Source organism: Balaenoptera physalus (genome assembly GCF_965194825.1).
Source record: "Balaenoptera physalus genome assembly, chromosome: 8".
Lineage (NCBI taxonomy): Eukaryota > Metazoa > Chordata > Mammalia > Artiodactyla > Balaenopteridae > Balaenoptera > Balaenoptera physalus.
The window spans coordinates 119609893-119635365 of NC_138887.1; the positions used below are offsets into that span (position 1 = coordinate 119609893).

The 25473-nt window shown below is 35.9% G+C and overlaps 1 protein-coding gene across 29 annotated transcripts in view; it reads right to left on the reverse strand.

Annotated features, from left to right (window-relative positions):
* Nucleotides 1–25473, reverse strand: part of KMT2C (lysine methyltransferase 2C) — a 275535-nt gene that overhangs the window by 103339 nt on the left and 146723 nt on the right. For 21 of the 29 annotated variants that reach the window (XR_014267064.1, XM_082473728.1, XM_082473717.1 and 18 more), the window contains 7 exons: nt 23871–24048; nt 16224–16395; nt 14187–14301; nt 3449–3618; nt 2833–2981; nt 1933–2046; nt 949–1026 (listed from right to left, as the gene is read on the reverse strand). Coding sequence is in view for 28 of the 29 variants with exons in the window: in XM_082473728.1 (XP_082329854.1) it covers nt 949–1026; nt 1933–2046; nt 2833–2981; nt 3449–3618; nt 14187–14301; nt 16224–16395; nt 23871–24048 (976 nt within the window). In the remaining variant the exon portion in view is untranslated. The remainder of the gene's footprint in view (nt 1–948; nt 1027–1932; nt 2047–2832; nt 2982–3448; nt 3619–14186; nt 14302–16223; nt 16396–23870; nt 24049–25473) is intronic. The other 8 variants (XM_082473737.1, XM_082473736.1, XM_082473735.1 and 5 more) reach the window with 2 other exon arrangements.

A 25473-nucleotide genomic window follows, 5' to 3' on the forward strand; every position in this document is an offset into this window, starting at 1 on the left:
TGTTCTTCCTCATCATCTATAACCAAAGAGACTTATCTTAGCAAATCAATAAAAATAATTAGATATCAGAAGTATCTATAGTCACTGACTACTAAATTTTAAATCAGGGTACTAGTAAGTTAAACCTTTAACCCAACACTACTTAAGAGTAAGGTTAGACGTCCAATTGACATGGGCCCTAAGTGGCTCTTTTAAGTAAGACCACTGATGATAAAAAGCACTTATTTCAAATGCCATCAAGGTAATTTCTTAGGTACATTAATAAAGACACTAATTTCCTTATTTACTATTTACCATGGTGACTGAAATTTATATATGTTCTTATATCAAAATGAAATCTCACTTCTCACTCCTGCTTTATTGAAAGACTATAGTTGAAAAGGAAAAAAACATCAAATAACAGATCTGATCATACTAAATATTTTTAAACACAAAAGTGCTTCAAAAATACTTTAATATTTTAAAAGTAATAAAAAATGGACCTTTAAAACAGAAAATACATATAAATGAAGTGAACATTTATGGTTTAAAACCAAAAGTATCACCATTTGAGTGACTCAAGTAAAACAATCTTAATGCTATATAATGCCTAAATTATGTGCTCATAATAGGAGACCGACTACCGCAAGTCTCACTGGCAAAGAGGAACATTTGCAATACACACTCAGAACACGAGTATGTTCTTTCTCCTCTGTGCTAGGCAGGAAGGATTAAGATAAAAGCGCAAACATGCTCTATTTCTGCCTTAGAAATCCACTGCCAATGGTTTTCCAGAAGAGGATCACCTAACCACAGACTGCACTACCGTCATGTGAGTCTAGCAATAGTAAACAATTCATCTCTAATTTGAAAAGTCACCTTAGCAGACAATGACTCGAATTGCAGAGCAACCATAAAGGCGTTATGCTGTAAATCAATCAGATTAGACAATATGAACATGTGGCCTACCAGCAGTGAGAAGTCCACGCGCGCCGTGACTTCCTGGTGGATCACTCCTCCGCTGCTCTCCAGTGTGGATGTGAGCTGCTGTGAATAACACACTTATGGAATCTCCAGCAAGGAGTCCAAATCCCTCTAACACTGCTTTCTCAACAGTAATTTGAGTAAGATATTTATCCTTCTGCCAAATTCCAATTTCAAATATAAGCATAAAACATCCTGTTACTATTCGTTTGTTAAGTAGGATATGGAAATGAAACTGGATATGGAAGGAATCTGATTATGTACTGTAAGATTATTATATAGTTTTGTCTTATTTTTCTTCACTTTATTTCTTTATGAAGTATAATTTTTAATGAGAGTTGTTAAATATAAACTTAACCTCAAAATATCTCAAGGGCTTTTTATGTATACATTCAACCTATATAACACAGTATCACATACAATCCCACAGACTTTGAGGTGAGACCAAGATTAAATTTAATAAGTAGTTTTCCCCAAACCTGGTCTCTCATTAATTCCAGATCCTCAAGTACAATAATAGCTATTACCAATAATGCAAAAAGCTTAATTGAAATATCACTGAAATAACCCTCAACAGGACTGCTTACATGATCTAAAACAATGAATTTTTCATTATCTCAGCATGAAACATCTCACAATCAGCAACAGCTCTAGTTAGTAATTACAAAGATAACTAAAGAAAGAAATTGCTTTTTAATGAAAATCACTTGATCCCTAAACAAAGTATATATTTATGAGTAAGTCTAGATTACAGCTGAACTATCAATACAATATATACATGCCCTTTCCCCAATTAATTTCGGTCTAAGTTTATTTTATTTAAAAAGGCTCCTCTCTAAATAATTTCCTACATGACTATGTCTCAGCTTACTTTTATCTAGGGTACTAAAGTTGCAGATGTTCACATATTCACTCTACACACACATTTTCTTCAGAGAACAGACTATCCATCACCAAAAACATCCTTACCATCTGGAACAATTCCAGGTGTGGGCTGCTGATCATCGACATCTTTATTAACTGCTTGCTCCAGAAATACCATGCGGTCCTCAGGGCCTTCAACTTCCATTTCATTGTTACAATCTTAACAGAAAATTATTTATTCTTTAGCTCACAATGAGTTTTTCTGTTTTTGTTAACTAAGTCAACAATTATCACCTTGTTCTAATGGTGGTAAATTATCCCTAAAAATGCCATAAATTCTTCTTCAGATTTTTCTATGTTGAACCAAATATATATTTACATTTTTCAAATATGGAAAATATAATGAATTAAAAAGTAACTGGAATTTTATTATTTTGAAAGGATACTGCACAACTGTATACTGATGGCATACTAGAAACAAAATGTTAGTAACCAAGATGTGTCTACTTAAACCCCTTGCAGTTGATAAAATAGAACTTTTATAGACTTTGCCATTCATACTGATGAAAATGAAAAACGATCTGATTAGCAGGTCTGTTCCCTTTATGATCTAAGAATCTTGTTATTACGTTTATAACCCAATGGTGTACTAATAAAACTACATGAACAAAATTTAATAAAACTAAAATTTGTTTGTAGTAAAATAACCCAGAGTATGAAGTGCAAACTAGGTCATACAGCCAAACAGTAAGGAACTTCCACTGTTGGCCCAAAAAACACAATTGTAGGAGCGTACACTAGTCCTGGAATTCAAATATTGGGCGAACAGTTGTAAAGAAGCTAGATTAGATGTTAACCATCAGATTCAGAGATGACCAAGATCACAGGTACAGAAGCTAAAAATAAGATGGGATCCGATACACAGGATTCCCTCATTGTTACTAAAGTAATATACTGCTGACTGGTTGGCACAGCATCCTAAAAAACAAAAACTCTCAAATTTACCTGTAGTGAGTTCAGCCATCTCCACTTCATCACCTGGCTGTAATGGATCCATCTCGGCTAAGTGTTTGCAATACATACAGATGTACTCTTCTTTGAGCTGAGAATCCAGGTCATGATCTGTCGGTTTGTCACATTCTAAGTGAACCCATCTGTGACGATAAATATATTTAAATAAAATTTTCTAATTTAAAGTCAAATGAATATTTAGGGAAAAGAGAGATAACTGCTGGAAAAACTGGATATAGGAAGGGGTAAGGATGGAAGAAGAGAGGTTATAGGGGTTAGCAACTGAAGATTCTAGAAAAGGAGCTGTCATTTTTGGATGTCATCACAGGTGTTGACCTTTTTTTTTTTTTTTTTTAAAACACATTTTAAACTATTTACTCTTTACTTTTCCCTCTTAATGCTTGTTTCTGGTCTTGTCTTATTTTTTGCCCACTTACATCGTTATGCCTTTCAGACTCATAAAAACACACTTTAATTCCATCTATAACGGCACTCAGTACTGAAAGGATTACTGGAATGGCAAAAGCTTGGATCTCAAAATACATGGCAGAGCAGATGATCACATGGACAGAAGAACTGACAAACAAATGGAATAACTATATCTTCTTACCTTTTGCACATATTACAATGAAGCATGTCTTTCTGCAATTCTGGATGGTAGCACTTCCCACAGAAAGGACATAAGTTATCCTGCTGTTGGTAACAACTGTCACATACCAGGCAATTGTGGTGCCACTGAGAACTAGATCGTGTGCCACACTCTACACATATTCTGCAATTCTAAACACCAGGAAAAATGAAAACAGAAACAGTTTGTTATGCATTTGTACTGCAGTTCTGGTGTAACCCTTTTTTAAAAATCAGTGAAACATTTGTAGATTATATATTAAGCTTTAATTTTTATGACACTAATTTAGGGTGTATGTTTTTGAAAAAGAAGTTTGTTTTGAACATCTGATGAGATATCACTCAATTTACACTGAAACCTCCTGGAAAGTGTAAACAGTGGATAGAGACATCCAAGAAAACATAAATAGGGAAGGAATAAAACCAAGAACGTAGCAATCCAAACTTCAAAAAAGAAACACATTCCAGAATCAGGAAGTAGCTAATGCTGAATAAGTCTACTCAACTCACTACTCTGAAAGCAAAATGGTCCTGCTAGGGAATTCTGTTTGTTTATGGGTAGCTTAGAAACTAAAAACAAGAATTCACACTAAGGAAATATAACCCACTCCAAATGATTAGGTGTCTGAAATTGTGAAAATAACCACTCAACATCAAAATCCAATTATGGCTTCTCATATTTTCAGAAGAGAGAGGCACTACCCTTAGCAAAGCAGAACTGCTGATGTGCAAGGCCTGGCAGAGGCCAGCCAAACCTCCTTCTGCGCCTGTGAGCTAGGCTGCCTTAAAATCCTGGGCACAAGGCTGACAAATTGTGGGACTCTCATTACCCACCCACCCCCAACTTTGCAATCTAAAGCACCAATAAAAAAGGAACTTTATCTTTTTGAGCTGCTGGTATCTTTTGATACAAAAGAGATGCTCACTGAAAAAGAGAAACTAACATGAACCACAGATCTGCTAAAGTCTTACAGATTTAAAATGGAGGTACTCATAAATACTGATGACAAAATCCTAAGTAAAATGTTAGCAAACAGACTCCAATAGCAAATCAAGGAAATCATAAACCATATCCAAGAGGAGTTTGTTTATACAAAAATGCAAGTATGGTTAAATATCAGAAAACCTACTAATAAAATCTAACATATTATTAGGTCTGAGGAGAGAAGATAAATTATTTCACTAGATGCTGAAAAGACCTTTGGAAAAAAATTAAAATCCATTCCTAATAAAAAAAAAACTTCCGAGAAAATTAAAATGGGTAGGTATTTCCTTAATGTGATATACACATATACCTCAATTCTAAAGCCAGCATTTTGTTTAATTGGGGAACCCTAGAGGCATTCCCACTAAGGTCAGAAATAAAGCAAGGATGCCTACTATCTCCACTACTATTTAACATGGTTCTGAACCAATGTAAACAGTAAAACAAATGAAAACAGAGGCAAAATAGGAAAAGAAGAAATAAAACTATTTGTAGATGACACGATAGCATACTTGGAAAATCCTAGAGAATGTATCACAAATTTAATAAAAGAATTTAACGAAGTAGCAGGATATAAAATTAGCAATGAAAATTCAATAGAATTCACATACACAAATAATAACCAGTTAAAAGATATAATGAATGGGAAAATCCCATTTATAACATCAACAAAATAGAGACAACTTTTAAGAATAAACTTAAGAAATGTCCAAAACCTACACAAAGAAAGTTAGAAAACATTCCTAGAAGACACTAAATTAGACTTGAACAAATGCAAAGACATACCTTGTTCTTCGTTAGGATGTCCTAACATCAAGATTTCACTATCAATGAATAAATTTAAAGTGACCTGATAAAAATTCCAGTGAGGTTTTTCACAGAGCCTAAGGTTCATGTGGAAAAATAAACGACAAAAACAGCTAGGAAAAATGTGAAATAGAAAAGATCTGATGGAGGACCATGACTACCAGATACTGCAAAGCCTCTATAGTTAAAACGGTATGGTATTGGCTCATGAAGATAGAAAGACAGAGCAATGGAACAGACAAGAAATTCCAGAAATAAACCCAACTAAATCTAAAACTCTAGTCTGGAATCTCAAGTCACTGAGTCAAAGACTGTCTTTTTAGTGAATGGATTTTGGACAACTGGATAGCCAACTGGGAAAAGATAATTCATACCATATAGAAGCATCAACTAAAAATGGATTAGAGAGCTAAATGTAAAAAATAACATAAAAACTAGAAGAAAATATGAACTCTCCTATAGCCTCAGTATAGGAAAAGGCTTTCTAATTTTAACTCAAAAGTCCAAAAGCAATAGAAGACTGATAAATCTGACTATATAAAAATAAACTTTTGCATGGCAATAAATAACACAGGCAAAGCTAAAAGGCAAACAACAAACTGGAAGAAAAGATGTGCACCGTATAACACAGCTGAAGGCCTTATATCCCAACTATACAAGGAGCTCTTAGACTGTGGGGTCATCAAAATCTTCAAGAGTAACAGGCAACACACAAGAACAGACAACTCACAAAAAGGGGTAAAAAACGACCCCTAAACACAGGAAAAAATGACCAGCTTCACTCAAAAGAGAGAAGAAAATTAGACTACACTGAGATAACATTTTTCACGCATAAGACAGGCAAAAATCAAAAGCTGAACATGACAGCCTGTTGGCAAGGATGTAGAAAAGAAGTTCTCTCATGCATGAGTGGTGGCAAAAGGAACAGCTGCAAGTCCCATGAAAGGGAATGTGACGATACCTAACAAAATTACATACGCACTCACCCCCGAGCCAGTAATCCTACTACTAGAAATTTATTCTAGAGATTCGCTCCCAGCACTTCAAAAACCCATATGCACAAAGTTACTGACTACAGAATCACTTCTAATGTAAAATATTGGAAACTACCTAAATATTCAAGCATAGGACATTGGTTGAAAAACTATGGTTCAAATAAACAGAAGAAAAAAAGAAAGAGAGAGAGAGGGAGGGAGGGAGGGAGGAAGGAAGAAAGAAAGGGAGAAAGAGAAAGAATGAAAGAGAGAGAGAGAGGAAGGAATGGAGGAAGGGAGGAAGGAAGGGAGGAAGGGAGGGAGAGGAATGAGGAAGATCTCTATGAACTGATATGAAGTGACTTCCAGATTTTAAGTTAAAAAAAAGCAACATGCAAAAGAGCACATATGCTACCTTCAGTGTAGAAAAGGGAAACAAAAATATATTTGTTTATCATTACAAAAAAATACAGGAAGCATGAATCAGAAATTTTTGGAAGCGTGTTAATATCCTATGTATTTTTAAAAATTAAATCAATAAGAAAAGAATGGGGAATTTTAAAAAAAACCAAAATCTTCAAGAATAACAGGCAAAACACAAGGATTCTTACTATACGAGAATGGATATTTAAGAATGTGAGAAGGCAAAGAACTCAGCAGGAGGGATCAGAATTGGAGGTATTGGTATAAATTCATTATTTATAAATGATGTACATGTGTGAGTATACGCATACTTATGTGTGTATTCGTAGATATGCATATGTGTAAATGTATACACATGCATGTATTTCCTGCCTCATCTGCTGAAAGTACAAAGAAGCAAACACCCCCAGAGCAATGGGCACACCTAGCACCCAATCTTCACTAAAGAAACTTGGCCTATTTATACAAAAGAGGACAGATTCCAGGGCTAGGGCAGGGAGGTGTAAGATGATTTTGGAGTATCTTGTTATGCCCAAATGTAATGAAGTGCTTAATGGTGAGGGCGTGCCACAAAGACATAGGAGCCAGCTTGAAAAGGATATCAAAGGCAAAACTGGACAATTTGAGCACAAAACAAATTAGGTACAGTAATAAATTACAAATTATTGATAATAACAAGAATTCATGAGTCAATACTGACAATATATACATAATTTTAACATGTGAAAGAAGGGAGGGTTCTTGCTTACAACAGAATGCAGGGGGCTGACTGGTAAATGTGAAGTTAGAAAAGCATCATTTTACAAACAACAGGTAAAAACTATATCAGGCATTGGTTCCTATAATCTTGGAGAAAATTCTGAGGAGCAACAAGATATTTGCACGGTATTAAAGTGTCTCCTCACGTACTGTTTTATTAGATAGAAGAGAGAGAAAGAAAACAGTGGAGAAACTTTACAGCAGCTTGACCAGATTACCAGAATTCACATCACCTATGAGGGAGAGATAAACATCAGGTGCATCCAGCTGAAAGCCTGAGAAGGGCACATCATCACTTATGCAATATTCTGCCCAAGAATGAATAACTCTCTATATAATCATGAGGAAATATCAGACAAAGACAAAATAAGGAAAGTTCTATTTGTGATTTAAAGAAAACAAAACAAAACAAACAAACAAAAACCAGGTATGTGAGGAAAAACTCTATTATTCAAAACTGTCAATATCAAAAAAGACAAAGAAGGGCTAAAGAAATTTTCCAGATTAAAGGACTCAAAAGAAACATGACAACTAAATGGAATACCTGAGCCTAGACTATCCTGGAACCTACATAGGAGGAGGGAAATGCTATATGGGACATTAGATCAAGTGACAAATTGAAACATGGATGGTAGATTAGATATATTGATGTAAATGTATGGGGTGATAATAGTGCCGTGATTATGTAAGAATATTCCTATTATTAGGAAATACACATTTCAGTATTTAGGGGTAAAGGGAACACTGTGTATAACTCACCCTCAAAATGGTTCAGGGCAAAAAAACATACACGGGGCGGGGAGGAGGGGGAAAGGGCATGGATGACAAAACTGAAACCCTAACAACAGGTGAATCTAGGTAAATGGCATATGGGTATTATTTTTATTTTTCCAACTTTTAAAGTTTGAAATTATTTCCAAATAAAGCCTTTTAAAACGCATCATATACCAACACATCAGCATTCTTGAAAGAGAAACAGAGAAAAGAAACCTATGGGACAATGACCGGTATATAACGAAGTTCCTAAAAAGATCACCCTTACTTCAGTGCAAGCAGCACTAGACACCATTCTAGTGGTATAGGTGTCTATACCACTAGACACCTAGTGGTATAGCACTAGGCACTATACCACTCGCTAGACTGACACCATTCCTGGGAAGGCACACCTATCTGCCTCTGCACCTCCAGCCTGCACCACAGTGTTTGCATTTGACTAAAGACTATAAAGAACTATGAAAGAATTTAACAGTAGAGAAAGAGTATCATTCTTCAAACTGAAAAGAAGATAAGCATTCCTATGAGAAACTCCATGAGAATCGAGCACTTACTTTAGGCATTATGCTGAGCACTTTACAGGCATCATCTCGCTAAATCCAACACTCCCGTGAGGTTAAGTACTATTAACTACATGATGAAACACAGCTTACAGAAGTCAAATAATTTGCCAAAGATCCTGTATTTAGTAACTGGAAGACCTGAGATTTGACTCCACAGCCTAATCTTTTTAATCACTTTATAATACCTCCACAGAACAAAATAAAACACACACACTATCCACTCGTATTCTCAGCTCTATAATAAATAATTCTGTCACGTGAAAGAGAATAGCAGACTAATACGGAAAGCAAATTAGTAAGGGCAGGACAAAAAGAAGCCAGAGAACAACCTTGAGAAATAAACTCGGAATTCTGAACACATTTTCCAAAATAATGAAAACCACAACAAAGAAAATAATGAATTAAAGCAGGAAACAAAATCACCTAGATGTTAGTAAAGATTATTAAAGAGAATGTAAAGAAAGTAAATATTTTTTAAAAAGGTGAATTTAACCAACACTTCCCTAGACCTTTCCACGGGCCTAAAGGGAGAATGACAATGGTCAATATGTTCCAGACAACACTAATTAGTGTAGAACCATGACAGATACATCCTGGAAGCAAATCCAAATAACTGAACAAAAATAAAGATCTCATGGCCTTCAAGCAGAAAAACAATTAACTAATTAAACTAAAAACAAAACAAACTTCTTCTGTAATTCCATAAACTGGGAAAAAACAGGAAAAAAAAAAGTATCCAGAGTAAAAAAAAAAAAAAAAGTTGTAATGCAAAACTATACCAAACCAAGTTCTTCTGGTAGTTTGAAGGCAACAATCTCTTTCAGGTTTGCAAGACTCCAGAATATTTACAATTCTTTTATAGAAGTGCATAACCAAGTCTCCAAAAGATTGGGGGTGAGATGAGGTTGGAATTCACAGAGAAGATCCCTCCCTCCCCAAAGAAAAAGTCTATAGTCTGGGTCAACTTAGAGAGGAGGGAGAAAACTTCTGATTTCTTCATTTTCAATGGCAAGTGGGGGGGGGGGGTGATTTTTAATATTTTCAACATTTATAACTTAATATGCATAAGATATAAGATTTGAATTACAAATCACTGCAGGGAATAAAAGGAACTGAAAAACAGAAAGGAAATTGAAAGAACAGGTTTGTCTTAAAATAGCCAAGCATTTCAATTACATCCATTAGTCTAAATACTTGACTATTAAACCTTTCAAAAGGTACAGTTAAAATGACACAGAAGGATCCAAAATGAAAAGAAGATCACATTCAACTGGTAAACTAAAACCCCACTCAGCCATATTTGTCAGGCAAAGCAAAATATCTGGTCTCCCCCTCCCTCCCCCAAAAAAGGCATTACACAATATAAAGAGAATAGTTTTACACTGATAAAAAGCACAATATATCAATATTAGCCTGATCTACTTGCTAAATAACCAGCACAAGTTTAAATGCAAGGAGAAATTGGTATGAGAAATTACAAGAGTCGATTTTATCTACGCTATAATACACTGTTGAATCAGTCAAAAAATATGGGAAAAGAACTTCATCTAATTAAATGAAATTAATAAACACAAATACTACAGCTTTAAAGTCACTATGTCAAGCATCCAAATATATGTCAAAAAGAAAACTACACTAGTTAAATTATCTGATTCAATACGATTAAAGCAGAAACTAATGTGTTTAAGCACAACCTAAAATAAGAAAGATAAAATTAAGTCAAATGTGAATAGATATAAAGTTACCAATACAACAAATATGAGTGCAGCCAAAGCTATAATCAAAGGTAAATTTATAGTCTTAAAATATCCTTTTTTCCTTAGGAAAGTGAAGAAAACGAATTACGAATTCAACTTCCTATTTCAAAAAAGTAAAAGAGGCGCGGTAGCGGAGATAAAAGTAATAAACATACAAATCCGTCCGACGGCAGGTTTTTTCCTTAGACCAAGCACCACGCCAAGAGGGAACGCGCGGAAGCAGCCCGTCCGGCCGCCAGGCAGAAACTGCTCACGGGGCCCTCCTCAGCCCCCAGGCTCCTCCCTCCCGGGCGACCTCACCTGAGAACAGTTGCCCCGAGGCGCTGGGTTCCCGGGGAGAAGGCCCCGCCCCTCCAGGCCCCACCCTCGGGCCGAGGCGGGACAGAACTCGCCGCCCTCTGCCCCCCGCCCTAGAACCAGGTGCCGCGCCGCCAGTTCCAGGTGCCGAGGCTCGCCGGGGCCGGGGGTGGGGCGCGGGGGTAAGGCTCCCGCAGCGCCTCCTCCTACGCCCTCACCAACACCCCATCCCTGGGGACCTGCCAGCGAGACCGCCCCCCTTTCCAGGACCCTCCGAGGAGGGCAAGCACCACCACCGCCCACCCCTCCACCGGCCGGCGCCTCCCTGCCGCAGGCTGCTCCCGGAAGCAGCCTCGGGCTGGCGCCTCCTGGAAGCCTGCGAGCCCAGCTGCGCCGGGGAGCCTCGGCCTCCACCGCCCACCTCCGCCACCCGACCCCTCCTGAAGGCCGCCCCACCAGCAGGGGAAGATGCCGAGACCACGACAAACCCGAGCGCAGAGAGAAGGGCAGGGGTAACAGGATCGCGTTTCTGTGACAAAGGGACTAGAATGTGAGGATGCAGGGAGACCACGAGTGTATTCTTGGCCTGTATGTTTTCTGAGAACTTGAAATATTTCGTAGAAATGCTAACTTTAAAAAATATAGGGAATTCCCTGGCACTCCGGTGGTTAGGGTTCAATGCCTCGTGGGGGAACTAAGATCCCGCAAGCCAAAAAATAATAATAATAATAAATAAAAATTGTTTTAATTAATATAAAATGTAACTGCATTTAGCATTTGTATTTATTATCATGTTAGTCCCAAGTGCTGTCAAAGACGTGTGAAAGGTACGAGGTTTTCCACAGTGGAACCGCGGTGAAAAGAATGAGACGTGCGGACCGCACAGGGATTCGCTCCGCAGCAGTGAGAAGCACCCACGGAGCGAGGAGCTTCTTCATACACATCACCTGACAACAGAAACTGCAAACAGCACACCGGTAACTCATAAACTTCCGTACTTTGGAAATAATTGGATTGATACCCCATTTACTACAGAGTTCAACTGCGCCATTCCTGTGCACCTGTGAGCCAAAAGGTTTCTGGAGTTTTTGAGTGGTACTTCATTACATCTGATGTTCAAAGAATTGCTGGTTGGCACTTTGAGGTCTGATTACTCTGAACCAGTAAACACAGTCCTGGGTTTATCAAACTATAGCTATACAAATACGTATACAAAAGGCATTCTTTGTATGAACATTAGTAAAGACAAAGAATACCTTTCTATTAAACCAGGTCTCGGCAATTTACTTTAAAAGCAAAATTATTTGTTAGATTGGGGAGGGGTGAAGAATTGGGAGATTGGGATCGACATATATACACTAATATGTATAAAATGGATAACTAATAAGAACCTGCTGTATAAAAAAATAAATAAAATAAAATTCAAAAAAAATTATTTGTTAGATTAAGTTAATATTTATTTTCTAAGTTAAGCCAGTGTAATTACCGTAGATCAAAGAAGTTTATGCCTAGCTTCATGTCTATTCTGTGAAATTAAGATTATAATAATAATTAAAAAAAAAATAAAACTCAGCCTGGGGGGTATGTAGAGATGGCCCATGGATCTAGAGTCTTTAGTTTCCTAGGATCTAAATCCTAATACAGATGAAAATTAGATTAAGAAATATTCCTTAATTAGTCTAGGGAGAAAAGCACTGTTACTCAAGTTAGTATGATAGCACAGGGAGCATAATATATTGGATAAAACATTACAATGTAAGACAGGAAACCTGAGTTTTAGTCTCTGTTCTGCCTCTGCAAATTAGTAAACCTCCGCAATTCACTTAATCACTAGTCCCTCACCAGTTCTTAATCTAGAATTTATTAGTTTACCTGTAGAGATTTCAAAGGAAGCAAATTAACTACTTTTATGATTGACTCATCCTAGAGAACATTCAAAGAAAAGTCATAGTAAATATTGTTTCTAAACATCTTCCTAACAGGAAAAAAAAACTAGTTTTATTCAGTCAGTTGGGAATTGAAGGTAAACTTGAGTTATTCTTACCTTCTACTTTCACTTTAAGAATTTAAATATTTTGTGCTTCCAAGGACAGACAATTCTAAAATTTGCTGTTGTTTACCTGGTACTATACTAGCTCTGCCCAGTAGGTTGAGTTGTCAGCCAACCCACAGGGTTTAGAGATGCAGGTGACAGAGCCTCAATAAATTCCTCAGGAAGTTTAGAGAGGCCAGAATGGAATAACTCAAGGTCACAAAGATGCAAATACCAAAATAGACGGAAAAGGGGAGAAACACTGACTAAAAGAATATCCAGAAAAAATTTAAAATAGCTGAAAATACATCTTAAAAGCATTCCACCAAGCAGAAAGACTGATATCTTAAGTAATAAAAAAGAAGTGGAAAAATGTCTATAGATCCTAACTTTCAAAACCCCAAAGACACTTTACACAGCATCTAAAAAACCAGGTATCTAAGTCAGTAAGCACTTACTAAAGCTACCATGGGGGAGGAATAATATACATATGCATACATGATACGATTCCGAATATTTAATACAAGTTTATACATAAATGCATACACACATAAATATATATACACATACAAAATCACAGTAAAATCATCTAAAAGCCAATCTGATCAAAATGTAATCTGCTTTATTTCTGGATTTTAAATAATAGATTTTAAAAATACACGTTTCAGTATCCACATAAAAGGATACTACCTATTTCAAAGAGTTTCAAAGATTAAAGATGAATCACTAAAACACAATTTCTAAGCCATGAAGCACCATACATTTGTTAGTTAACAGGTTCATAGCAGCATTTTTTATAACAGCCTAAAATTGTCAGCAAACCAAATGTTCACCAACAGGTGATTCAATAAACAAATCGTGGTACTTCCACTATGCAGCAATAAAAAGGAATCACTACTGGTATGTGCAACAATATGGGTGACTCTCCAAATAGTTATGTTGAGTTTAAACCACCACCCCCCCGCAAAAAAGAAAAGGGTATATACTATCCGACATCACTTATATAAAGTTCTAGAAAATGCAAACTAATCTATGGTGAGAGAAAGCAGACTGCCTGGAAGACAGAAGGGAGTAGGGCAGTGAACAGTCAGAACGGAGGAAATCTCAAGGGGCACCAGGAAACCTCTAGGGGTGATGAATATGTTCATTATCTTGAAGGTGATGATGGTTTCATGAGTGAAAACGTGTCAAATTAAATTATAGACTTTAAATGTGTGCAGTTTACTGTATATCAATTATACATCAATAAAGTTTTCTTTTTAAGTTGAAGATTTGAATAGGTATCCGACTTGTCTGCTCTATATAAAAAACATACATATCTTTTTTTTCTTAAAAAAATAAACAACTTACTTTGCATTTCCAGCCATTGGTTGGTACTGATTTCATAACTGGTTGAAGACAAAAAGTATGATACCCTTTGTCACACGTATCACACACTAGCATCTTGCTATCTTCTCCCGATTGTCTAAAAAATAAGATAGCATTAATGATGCCTTATCTTTAAACTTATGTTTGTAACATAAGTAATCATGAAAAGAATCTGTCCTGGGAACTGCCCAGTTCATAAATACCCTCCGTCTCTGTTTTCTCTATGTACAGATAATGACAGAGTTAACCCTCTAGAGGATGAGACAGAAATCTTCCAAAGGTCCCTAAAGGATTATCCTTACTGAAGGCCCACCTATGGTGAACCCGCATTAGTCATTTTAGGGTCCTGCAAAGAAGGAGGGGTTAAGGCAAGATGAATGACACTGATCTTTACTTCTTAAACATCCCATGCCCACCCTTTTTTGGGGAAGGAGCTGTAACTGATAGGTGATGCTGCATGGAAAGGAACAAATCTTGGCACGGTGAGTTGGAAGACACTGTCATATAATAAAAAGAGGATCAAATTTGGATCAGACCTACAATTGTGTTCAGACTTCTGTTTTTCTAACTGTGTGACTCCTGAATAACTTAGACTTAGTCCGCTTAGTTTCAGGTACAAAATGTGAATGATAATCAAAGATTACTGTGAGAATTAAATATAATTCTGGCTGAAGAGCTAAGAATATCCATTAAGCAATAAGTGCTAAATAAATAGATATAAGAATAATAATCTTGTTATAATTATTAAGAATTGTAATTGAAAACCTAAAATCTTCCCCTAAACACTCTTCTGCCCCAAAGATTGGGCCCCTGTCCTGTCCATGATCTCAGCCTTGATTCTTGGCTGTTAATCACTCTCAGATACTAAGAATTTAATTCAAGAGGAGGGGTTAAAGAAAAACTAGGGAATGCAAGAAGAAGAGCTGAGAGAGGAACCGCTGAATAAAACCTGGGGATAAACAGAAGTAAAAAGGAAGATGGGTTAGTTGGCCTCCAGTAATTTCTTATTTAACTTAATAAATTCTACATATAAAATTGCACACTTTGTCTCTTTAGCTACATGGAAAGATCTTGGAGGAAAAGCACTCTTTCTTCAAGCTCTCTTACTCCTTCTCAAGAAGAAGCCAGGCACAGATACAAGGTATCAAATAAATGTTTACAGATATTTTCTTTAATTTTTACCAAAATATAAAAGCACGTGGTCCTATTTATTCCACATAATTCTAAGATATTGATGCTTATTGTTATCAAATTCAATTACAAATAAAACAGACCGAACATGGCAGTGATGGGCATCATTTCTCCTGATTACAAAAGTCCTCAGCCTGTAAACAATTTGAAGACTGCTGTAGATGCAGGTAACATCCCCAGATTATCATGCTAATTAATTAGTAGCATGAGAAAAAAATAATCACAGAAAAGACTGGAGAAATGACCAAAGGATGGAATAAAACAAATAGGAAAAGATAACCCCATTACAAACATTTAAATGCCATACGATACTTTGTTTCAGAATTATGGTGAAAGTAACTGCCTTTCCCATAGATACAGATTTCTTTTTAAACAGTAGACTAGGTATAAATTGTTCTTCCTGGAATAGAAATTGAAACTTATCACTGATTCTTTGGTTCACTCTAATAACTACTTTCCATAGTTAGAGGTTTATTTTCCTATTAAATCTCCTCCCCAGTCTCCCTCAGAAAAAAAGCTGCTTTTTTTTTTCTAATGCTTATTTATTTTTAATTGTTAATATCATTCATTTAAAATTGTTGGCAAATTTAAGCTGGCTTTTTAGGCAACCAGAGGAATTTAAATTATTAAAATTAGTTTTTGTTTAGACTTATTTCAAAGTAATATGTTAATAAATATCTAGCAATTTCTAAAGACATGATGAAGTCAGTGTGAATGAATATAGCTGCAGTATGAACAACCTTTATCATATTACACAAACCTTTAGTACCTAATAATAGGGTCTCTCTTAAACTCAATACACACCTTTGAGTTGAAATTAAAACTTACTTGCAGTTCTGGCACACTTTGCACTCAGGACATTGCCAACCTGCACGTTTTAATGGAGTAACCGCTATATCCAGGCACATTCCATGATAGTGCTGACCACAAGTAGTACAAAAGAACTGATCTAAGAGGTCTCCCGGGCTGTCGCACACTGCACAGTTTGCATCTTCCTTTGCTATAATTAACAGTAAAACAACGAAATTGTTGTATAAGAATTTAATATTTTTCTGGCTTTACAGTTTAAAAATCACTTGAAGGGAATTTTCATGGTAAATCTTTCAGACACTTGAAATTATCCACATTGAACTGATATCCAATCAGAATAAGGTCTCAATTAAAACATTATAATATCTTTAATCTAAATTTAATCACATTAAATTTAATCATATAGTTTTGCAATGATCTGTACCTACATCTACTTGAGACCATAAGCAGTTCTTATTTAATTTTATATCCCTAATACCAATGATATGCTGGGCACCTAGTTAATGTTCAATATATGCTTGCTGAAAAGAACCAAAAAGGAAAATATCAACTGAGAGACGCTTTGCAGTGCAAAAATAAACATTTTTATTTGAGTGTTAAATAGGTTTTGAAATTAACAAAATCAGAGACAAAATTAAGAAATGTTAATATCAAGTAGATTAAGATGCTTCTTAAGCATAAACACTAATTTTTATTCAAGTCAAATAAGGGTTTTTTAATACTGGAAAATATATGAGGGAGAACATTAAAGATGGAAGCTACATATTCATACACAAATACAATACTTCATATACTAATTCTATATTCATCTATATTAATTGCCAGTTGTAAAAAAATTATGGACATCGTCTATCGCTAAATGTGGATTAAAAGGAATGGCACTTTTTAACAGTTCTTGTACCATCTAAAATAAAAAAGAAATGTAAGAATAAACTGGCTTGCCAAGTACACAAACTCATGCATATTACAATATAATAAGGAAAAGAATGTATTCTAAAATCATACCAATTTGATGATATATACAAATATGTCTGTAACTGACACTTAATGTTCTCAACTAAATGGTCTGATTAGCTGATTGTCCTAGGGCTGTTTTAAATTGTACATATGATTTTTTTTTTTCCTCTTTCGCTTTTTGAAGATTTGGTCAGTCCTCTCTGGCTATAAGCCCTTTCTACCTGCTTTCTTTCCCCAGTCAAGTATCTTGAAACAGAGTAATAATCTATTCCTTTTCCTTACACCAAGAGTTGGCAAACTGGTTTTGTGGGCCATAGAAGTCTTTGGCATACAGAGTTTTTGTTTTTATTTGAGAGTCCTTTTAAAGTGGTAAAAAAACATTTGCAGTTTGAGGGCAGAACACAAACAGGCCCTAGGACGCATCCAGACTGTAAGCCGGGCCCCTGGTGGCTCCTCAGCCACCGCTCATCTGAAGCTACTTTGATGAGGCCACCAGTGGCCTATGAAATCCCGTGGTTACTTTTGAGGTCTTACCTTATTTGCCATCTGCAGCATTTACATCCACGCCCACACTGAAATTTCCCACCTTGACTGACTTCTATGATGGCAGCTTTCTCCAGATTTCTCCTTAGGCTCCCCATGCCTCCGATCTCCTCCTGCTGTGCTGGCTTTTGTACCTCCACAAGCCCTCTAAATGCTGGCGTCTCTTAGGATTCCATCCTCTTCCATCTTTTCTAATTCCCCATGGTTTTTCTTTGTAATCACATCAATTCCTACATCATAAACCACCACCACAATTCCCAGATCTCTATCACCAGCCCCAAACTTCTTTCTGAACCTCAAAATGTTATTTTCAAGTCTTACTGGACCTCAATAGCCAGGTGTTCTAAAAATACTCAAACTCAACACCTCTAAAACTTTTTTAAACCTAAACCTCTCCCTTCTTTCTCGACCTGCTGAGTAAAGAAACTTTAGTGTCACTATTGACCCTTAACTCCTCCCTGACCCAACACATCCAATTGGATACCAGTTCTTACTGTGTAAACTTTTTATATATCCTCTTCCATCTGTTTGTACAGTTCAGTCCATCACACTTTGTCTTGGTAACTGCACTTATCTTCTGAATGGAATGCTCGCTTAGGGCTCTGAGCTCCTCCCTAAATCAGCTAAACATCCAGAGCAATTTTCTAAAAGTGTTATGCCCTGCGTAAATTAAAACTTTATCAATACCTCCTTTCTTGCCTTAAAATAAAAAAATAGAAAATTTCTAGTTTGAGGCAAAAGAAGGAGTGGGGGGGCTTATCTCCTTTTCCAACTGAATCTCAGAACATTCACTATTTCCTGGTCAGATCAAGCAGTCTGCTGTGCATGTAACACAACAGACTGTTCAACCTTTGTGTACTTGTACACATTCTGTTCTTTCTGCCTGTAATTTTATTCCTTTGTTGTGCCACTAGCCCATTCCAAAGAGACCTTTAAAACTCTTGCTCAGACATAAACCCTGACTATCTAATGTTACGACACCTAAATGCCCATTTAGTTGTTGATTATTCCTTTCCCCATATGCTTAGAAGAAACTGTTATATAATCAATTAATTATAACACAATACCGTGAACCCTTGAAGAGTAGCAACCTTGTCTTTTTCAACTTCATATCCTCAGTTGCCTAGCACAAATCAATTCTTATATTTTAAGCAAAGGAGTTGCTTCTAAAATCATTTTTAAGTGGCCCTTTAAATGATAGGCGTTTAAAAGAAAGCATTAATTTTAAAAATGAAATTACATGTATTAGTTCATTTTTTTAAAATAAAAATGGAAAAACAGAGCAAAGTAGTTTTCTTAATACTAAAAGAGAGTTCCATATTTACTCATTCAAGCTAAGTACACTTAAAAACTAATCTTTGATTTTTGCCTACCCTCAAAACTTACAGAAATTGGGGCAAGTACTGGACTCTATCAGATACTCAGTTCATCTTTCTATTGTAATTTGCCAGGAACACTATCTAAATACTTCTGTGAAACTTTCTAGAGTCTGCTACCCTGCCACTTCAACTTGCCATGGTAGCTACTAGTCACATGTAGCTATTGCGCAATGGAAATGTGACTAGTCCAAATTGAGATGTGCTATACATATAAAATGCACTCCGAATTACAAACACTTAATAGGAAAAAAATATTAATGTCACTATCTCAAAAATTTTATTAATTACAAGTTGAAATATTAACATTTTGGATATATTGGGTTAAATATGTATTTTTAAAATTAATTTCAAATAAAAAATTTTAACACGACCACTAGAAAAATTAAAATTACATATATTGCTCACATCATATTTCTATTGCACAGCACTGTTTTATACAGCAAAGCTCATTCTGCAACAAGGTAACTCTGTGTATCACTATAGCAGAGATTACTTTTTATTCTATGACAGTTTCCACCAATTCCTTGATGACAATACTGTCATGTTGTATGATTAGTATGCATCATTTAATAAATTGGGCAAAAAAAAATCCATGTGATATATTCAGTCCAAAAACATTTACTATGCATTATATAAAAATAATAATAGAAAAAAGTTGGTTCCAACCATTTTTCCAATCTGGGCGAACATACAGAAATATGTAGAAATACTAAAACAGCCTTTTGGAGGGCATGCATTAAGAAGATGACATTACTGGATGGCTTAAGTGTCATGTCAGACATAAGTATATGTACATATACATACATATATGTCTGAAAGCCAAAGAGGCGTTAAGCTTGAAGCAATAATCAAACGACTAAGTGAAAATTTTCTTTAAGCAGTTGGGAAAGCAAAATAGATTGAGTGAAAGACTAAAGCTAAAGACAATTTAAGAGAGGACAGGAGTAAAATCCAGGTTAATTTGGCTCCAAAGATCATGTTCTTTAGTACTAATCAATATTGATGCCCACTGGAAGGGCAAAGAAGGTGAAGAATAAAAGTACAAAGGAAAAGCGCCAGCACAGGCATAGCATGAAGCAGCTAAATGATGTAGGGAAAGCAAGAAAAGAGCAGGAGAAACAGAGAATAAGCTTTGGACAGGCCACTTCTTCCTAAGTGACAGTTGTGACAAGAGAAGAAATGGAGGAAAAGACAAAAACATGGAGCTTAAATTAGATGGGAGCTTATCATATATCCGTAAACATGGTCAAGTTGGCAGGTGAGACTACTGCTTAAGAAAGTCTAGACAGCACATAAGAAGAGAAGCACTGGTGAAGAGCAACAGTCTCAAGTCAAATTATTATCAGTGAATTTAAAAAGGACTAAATCAGCATAGCTTTGTAACTTCCATCGACATTATAACTTCCATGGTCTATGTTTCCATCGCTGGCAGGACACTATGCAAGGTGATTTGCCTATCAAAATGGAATCTCTAGAAAGAAAAAGTAAATCATGGATGTTGTCCAGAGAGGCTGGCCCACAGAGTAGGCAGGTAGGTTAAGAAAGAAAGGTCAGGGGGCTGACAGAATTTAAGGTAACAGAAAAGTAGCAGGACTTGGTGTCAAGAGAGACCAGACAACTAAGAAAATGAGGTAGGAGTTAAAAGTTTAAATGAAGTAAAAGAAGAAAAAGCTGAGTGATGAAAGTAAATACGCTGGGGGAGAGGGAGTGGATTAAGAGATGTAGCATTCCCAGGTTTAAACCTTGCAAAGACTTCTCACTGAAGACAGAATAAAATCCAAACCCCTTCCCTTGTTTACAAGGCCTACAGGATCTAGTCTTTGTTCACCTTCATGTGGTCTCTACTACCCACCTGGGAGACACTAAGTTCCAGACACAGTGACTAGCTGTCTATTCCACAATCACGCCACGCTCCTGCCTCAAGGCCTGCGCAGTAGTTGTTCGCTCAGCCTGGAATGTTGTTTCCTCTGATCTTGCATGGCTGGCTCTCTGCCATTCAGCCTTCCATGAGAGGCAAAATACTACTCAGGAAGTATATGTGGCTATGTCCCTTAGATGGATACTTAGCGTAAAATTTCCAGGCAAGGTTAGTGTATACTTGCATCATCGTGAAAGTAAGGTTAGAGCCATGACCGGCATTTTTCTAAGACAGAGCACCCCAGAATTATTTTCTGATGAAAATGCTGGTCTTGCCCACAGATGCGCTCTTTTTGCTGGGATGTTTTTTTCTAATGAGGTCCATGTTTTTGTTAGATTTCTCAACTTTCATAAAAAGATGTCAGTCTTACTCCTAACTCAGTTAACTACCACAGCATACTGCTCTGTTCTTAGCCAGCAGCATCAAGTATTATACTCAATGCATACACATAACTTAGATAAGAGCTAAAATAACTACCTTTCAGTACAGCAATTCATAATATATGGTACAATGCTACATGATTTTCATTGTCATTTAACCTTCATAATAACACTGTCATTTAAGATATCCCCATTTTTCAAACATAAAAAGTTAAGTGCTTTGTGCTATGACGTACAATTAGAACAGCTAAAAATACAAATGGAAGATTTTATAAGACTATTACGCAGTCTTGTATATTACTGCAATATAGTCTATCTGCAATACTCTCTACATCCTTGCATTAAAACAGATGCTCAGAAAGCTGGGTACGTAGACTGCGTTGTTTAAGATCCCCAAGGAGCAGAATTTACTCAGCTGGGCTTTGGTTTTATACCACTGACTTATTTTGAGGGCTGTTATAAGAAATTGCCCTGTGGGGTTTGTTGTTTATACTGCAAGACAGCTGCTTGAAGACAGTTTCTCACTGCCATATATAGTGTACATACAGCATCAGTATCAAATGAATTCTTATTCCTACAAATCAGGCAACTGTTCATATGCCCTTCTTCATGCTGACTGCTGGAAAGCTCTGGAGCCAGATTTGTGGCGTAGGCCTGGGAAATACACATTTATTTTGGGTATCAGCCTCACCATATTACCCTCCCATTTATCCTATCCTTATTTTCCCTTCCCACTGGCCAAATTTTCTTGCTTATTTTTAGTCTTACTTTATCCTACTGTTCATGTATTTGTATAAGTCTCCATAAGCCTACTTTGGAACGGGGCAAGGTACCAGTAATTTCAGTATATCTTTTAGCTTTACGTTGCCAGCATGAACCTTTCACTATATGCATGATAAATGATAACAAATCATCTCACCTCAGTTCTTACACTTCATTATTTTATAAAACAATTTATGATCCCTAACATATAAATGTATATAAATCATATATATTATGTGAACAGAGTCTGCAAAAGAAAGTAGTACTGCCAATAAGTAATAGAATTTCTCACATTAGAAACAGTCATAGAAAAGTTTGCATGTTTGCATGTTGTTTACTGAAGTCTAAATCACAACCACCTACAAAAGGCTGAATAAAATTTAAATTGTTAAACACACCCACAGTTGTTTTATGCAATTGGAAAAGTGTGTTATACCACCCAGAATACAATCAGCTCTGATGATTCACATCATAGTCTGTGTACTTAGTGAAGTAATTCACTATATGAGGTCTTAAAATAAATAACACCTATTACAGCAGCTGTGCATGAATGTCGTCTTTTTCTCCCAGATTTAACAGTGTGTAATCCAAAACATTTTTAAAACTTTAAATCCCTTATTAGCCTAAATACAATGTGACATTTCAGTTTGCCTTACCTATAATTTACATCTGTATAGTGATTAAGTGCAACATGATTATACATGTAGACATAAAATAACTTTAACTGAAGATAAAATCATGGTACTGAACAAAGAAAAAATGATAATTATGAAATCTGTTTTTGAGATTACTTTAGTTTAAGCCTGAAGTAGCTATATTTATGTTTCACAAAGCTGGAAAAGATAGGAAAAAAGCCTTTACTGACATTGCTAAGAATACAGGTAAAAGCTAACAATTAGGTAACTAAGAGATGACATAAAAAAAAGACTGAATACAGCATCAAAGAGATTTCACAAGCAGACTGGAAATTCAATTTACTAGGGGAAAAAGATCCCAAATCATGCATGCTCATTGGAAATCCACATACTAGGGAAAAAGTAAGATCTCTATTTAATAAGGATAGGAAAGAGTTATAATTTTCTGTATAACATAAATTTCAAACATTTAAACTTTTTCACCTAATTATAAAATACTGTTTGGAAAAGAAAGAAAAAAAAAGACAACTGAGGATTATAGATAACAATAACCAAGACAGATGAATCAAGAAGAAGCATTAATGAGATTTCTATTATGACTATCAGGACTATACATTTTCCAAGATTTTCAAAAGCGTTTGGTGATCCTATCAACATACATCCTGAAACAACACCTGAGTGAACCATCTTCTGAATCTCCAACTGGGTAGTCTTTTTAGTGTAAAAGACACTGAATTAAAGACACTGTTTAATTTTTTAAATGACCTACTTTCATAGTACATATTAAAATACCATATACTCAGCAAGTTTAACTTTCTACAGTAGTTATATTTTTTAAATAAGAATAAAAAACATGCAAACTATCTTTGAATTTCTGAGGAAATAACTCTCTGGATGTCACTTCAATGATACTGTTGGAACAGATTCCCCACCCCGCCCCGCCCCTCACCCCACCCAAGGGTCTCTTGTGAAGACCTCTCAGATTATCAAGATTATGTAATGCTACCTTTTACCACAAGTAGAGTAACACTTAGGGAACTTAAACATTTGTTATTTTAAGTAAATACACTGATAAATGTTTTTAAATGTACCTGTAGTAAACTTACATCTTTCAGGAGCTTGGTCAATGTGCTCTGGACAAAGAAGGAAGAAGTGACTGAAATCCTGAAAGGTGCCGGCTCCAGCAGCACAAGGATAATGGTACATCTGGGTACATTTCTCTTCACAGCATTTGATAGTGGCTCCAAGGTGCTTACAAAATGCACATCGCTGGAAGGGAGGAAAGGATAAAGAAATCTCCTTATAAAACCTGGAAAAGCAACACTCAAATGTGGGGCTAGGAAGATATTCAAAAGTCTTTGTACATTACTAGTAAAACAATTTGAAGCCTGCAGAGCACTAAATAAAGGATCAGTTAAAAGGATACAATCGAAGTTCTCTGTTCAGTGCTTGGTACATATTCATCCTTCCATTCAAGTTTAGAAAGTTAGCATTTCACATTGTTTTTTCTATTGACTTTGTCAATACAACTACCATTTTTAAAAAACTAATAATATGATTAAAAGGGCAGGTTACTAGTTGGGGATTATTTTTAACAGGTGATTAGATCCCATTAATAAACAGATAAAACAAATATATACTATTTCCAAAATCTCTTACTATTTTCACCCTGACTAAAAATCAATATGAAGTAAACTAGTCAATCACAGAATAAGTTAATGAGTGGCAACTACATGGTTAAAGGCACACATACAAATCTACACACTTCACTGTAGCAGTTAGTTTCAAGTTTCTTTAAAATGCTGGGCATGTGAAGAAAAATTAAGTCATCTGACTTTCTCCTTCCCCCATTCCAATCTGCCTCTATCTCTTGCAAGTGGTAAAATCAAAGAAATAAATCTCAAACGAACAACAGGGGAAGTTTAGCGCACCTGAAATGTGTAAGAAGTCAGTATGAATTATCTAAGAGTAATTCTTTCCCTAAGAATGATTAATAAACTTCCTCATCCGCCCAAGCCCACTTGGGGCATCATCACGTATAAAATCTCTCTCTGTGTGTAGGAGATGCCTAGCTGCCCTTCTTGCATATACTTCTGTTTTAGCATTTATGCTATTGCATGGTAATTACGTATCGGCCCTTTTTTCATCCAAGATCTTTGAGTAGAGGAACGAAGTTGTACTAACTTTGTATTCTTGGTACCATGAATGCTGTTTGACACAGAAAGGCCCTAATAAACTGGTGTTCATATTTATATATATTAAATGGACTTCACTTTTGGTAATCTTACTGTAGGTGTGGCTCATGACTAGCAGAGCTGAACTAACTTAAGCCAAATGGGATGGTACGTGGTAAAACTCAGGCTCAGGTAATAGAGTTGCTAACATTACTATGAATATCTTCACAGGCTAATATACTGATTCCATATTCTGCTAGTCAATTAGAGAATACAGTAGTTTTTAAATTATAAATAATTTCAATGTCTTGCATGTAAATCTACATAAGATATCACATGCCATCAAACTCTTCCTCATAACCATCAGTCCACTGCACTAAACCAATGTAAGAAAGTTAAGTGTCTCTTGGTTTGTCTTCTACACATTTTGGCTGCAGGCAACAAGACCACTGTAGCTTCTAAGTAACTCATAAACACTAGTTATATCTGTGACATTTTAACTTTATATAATGTCCACAAG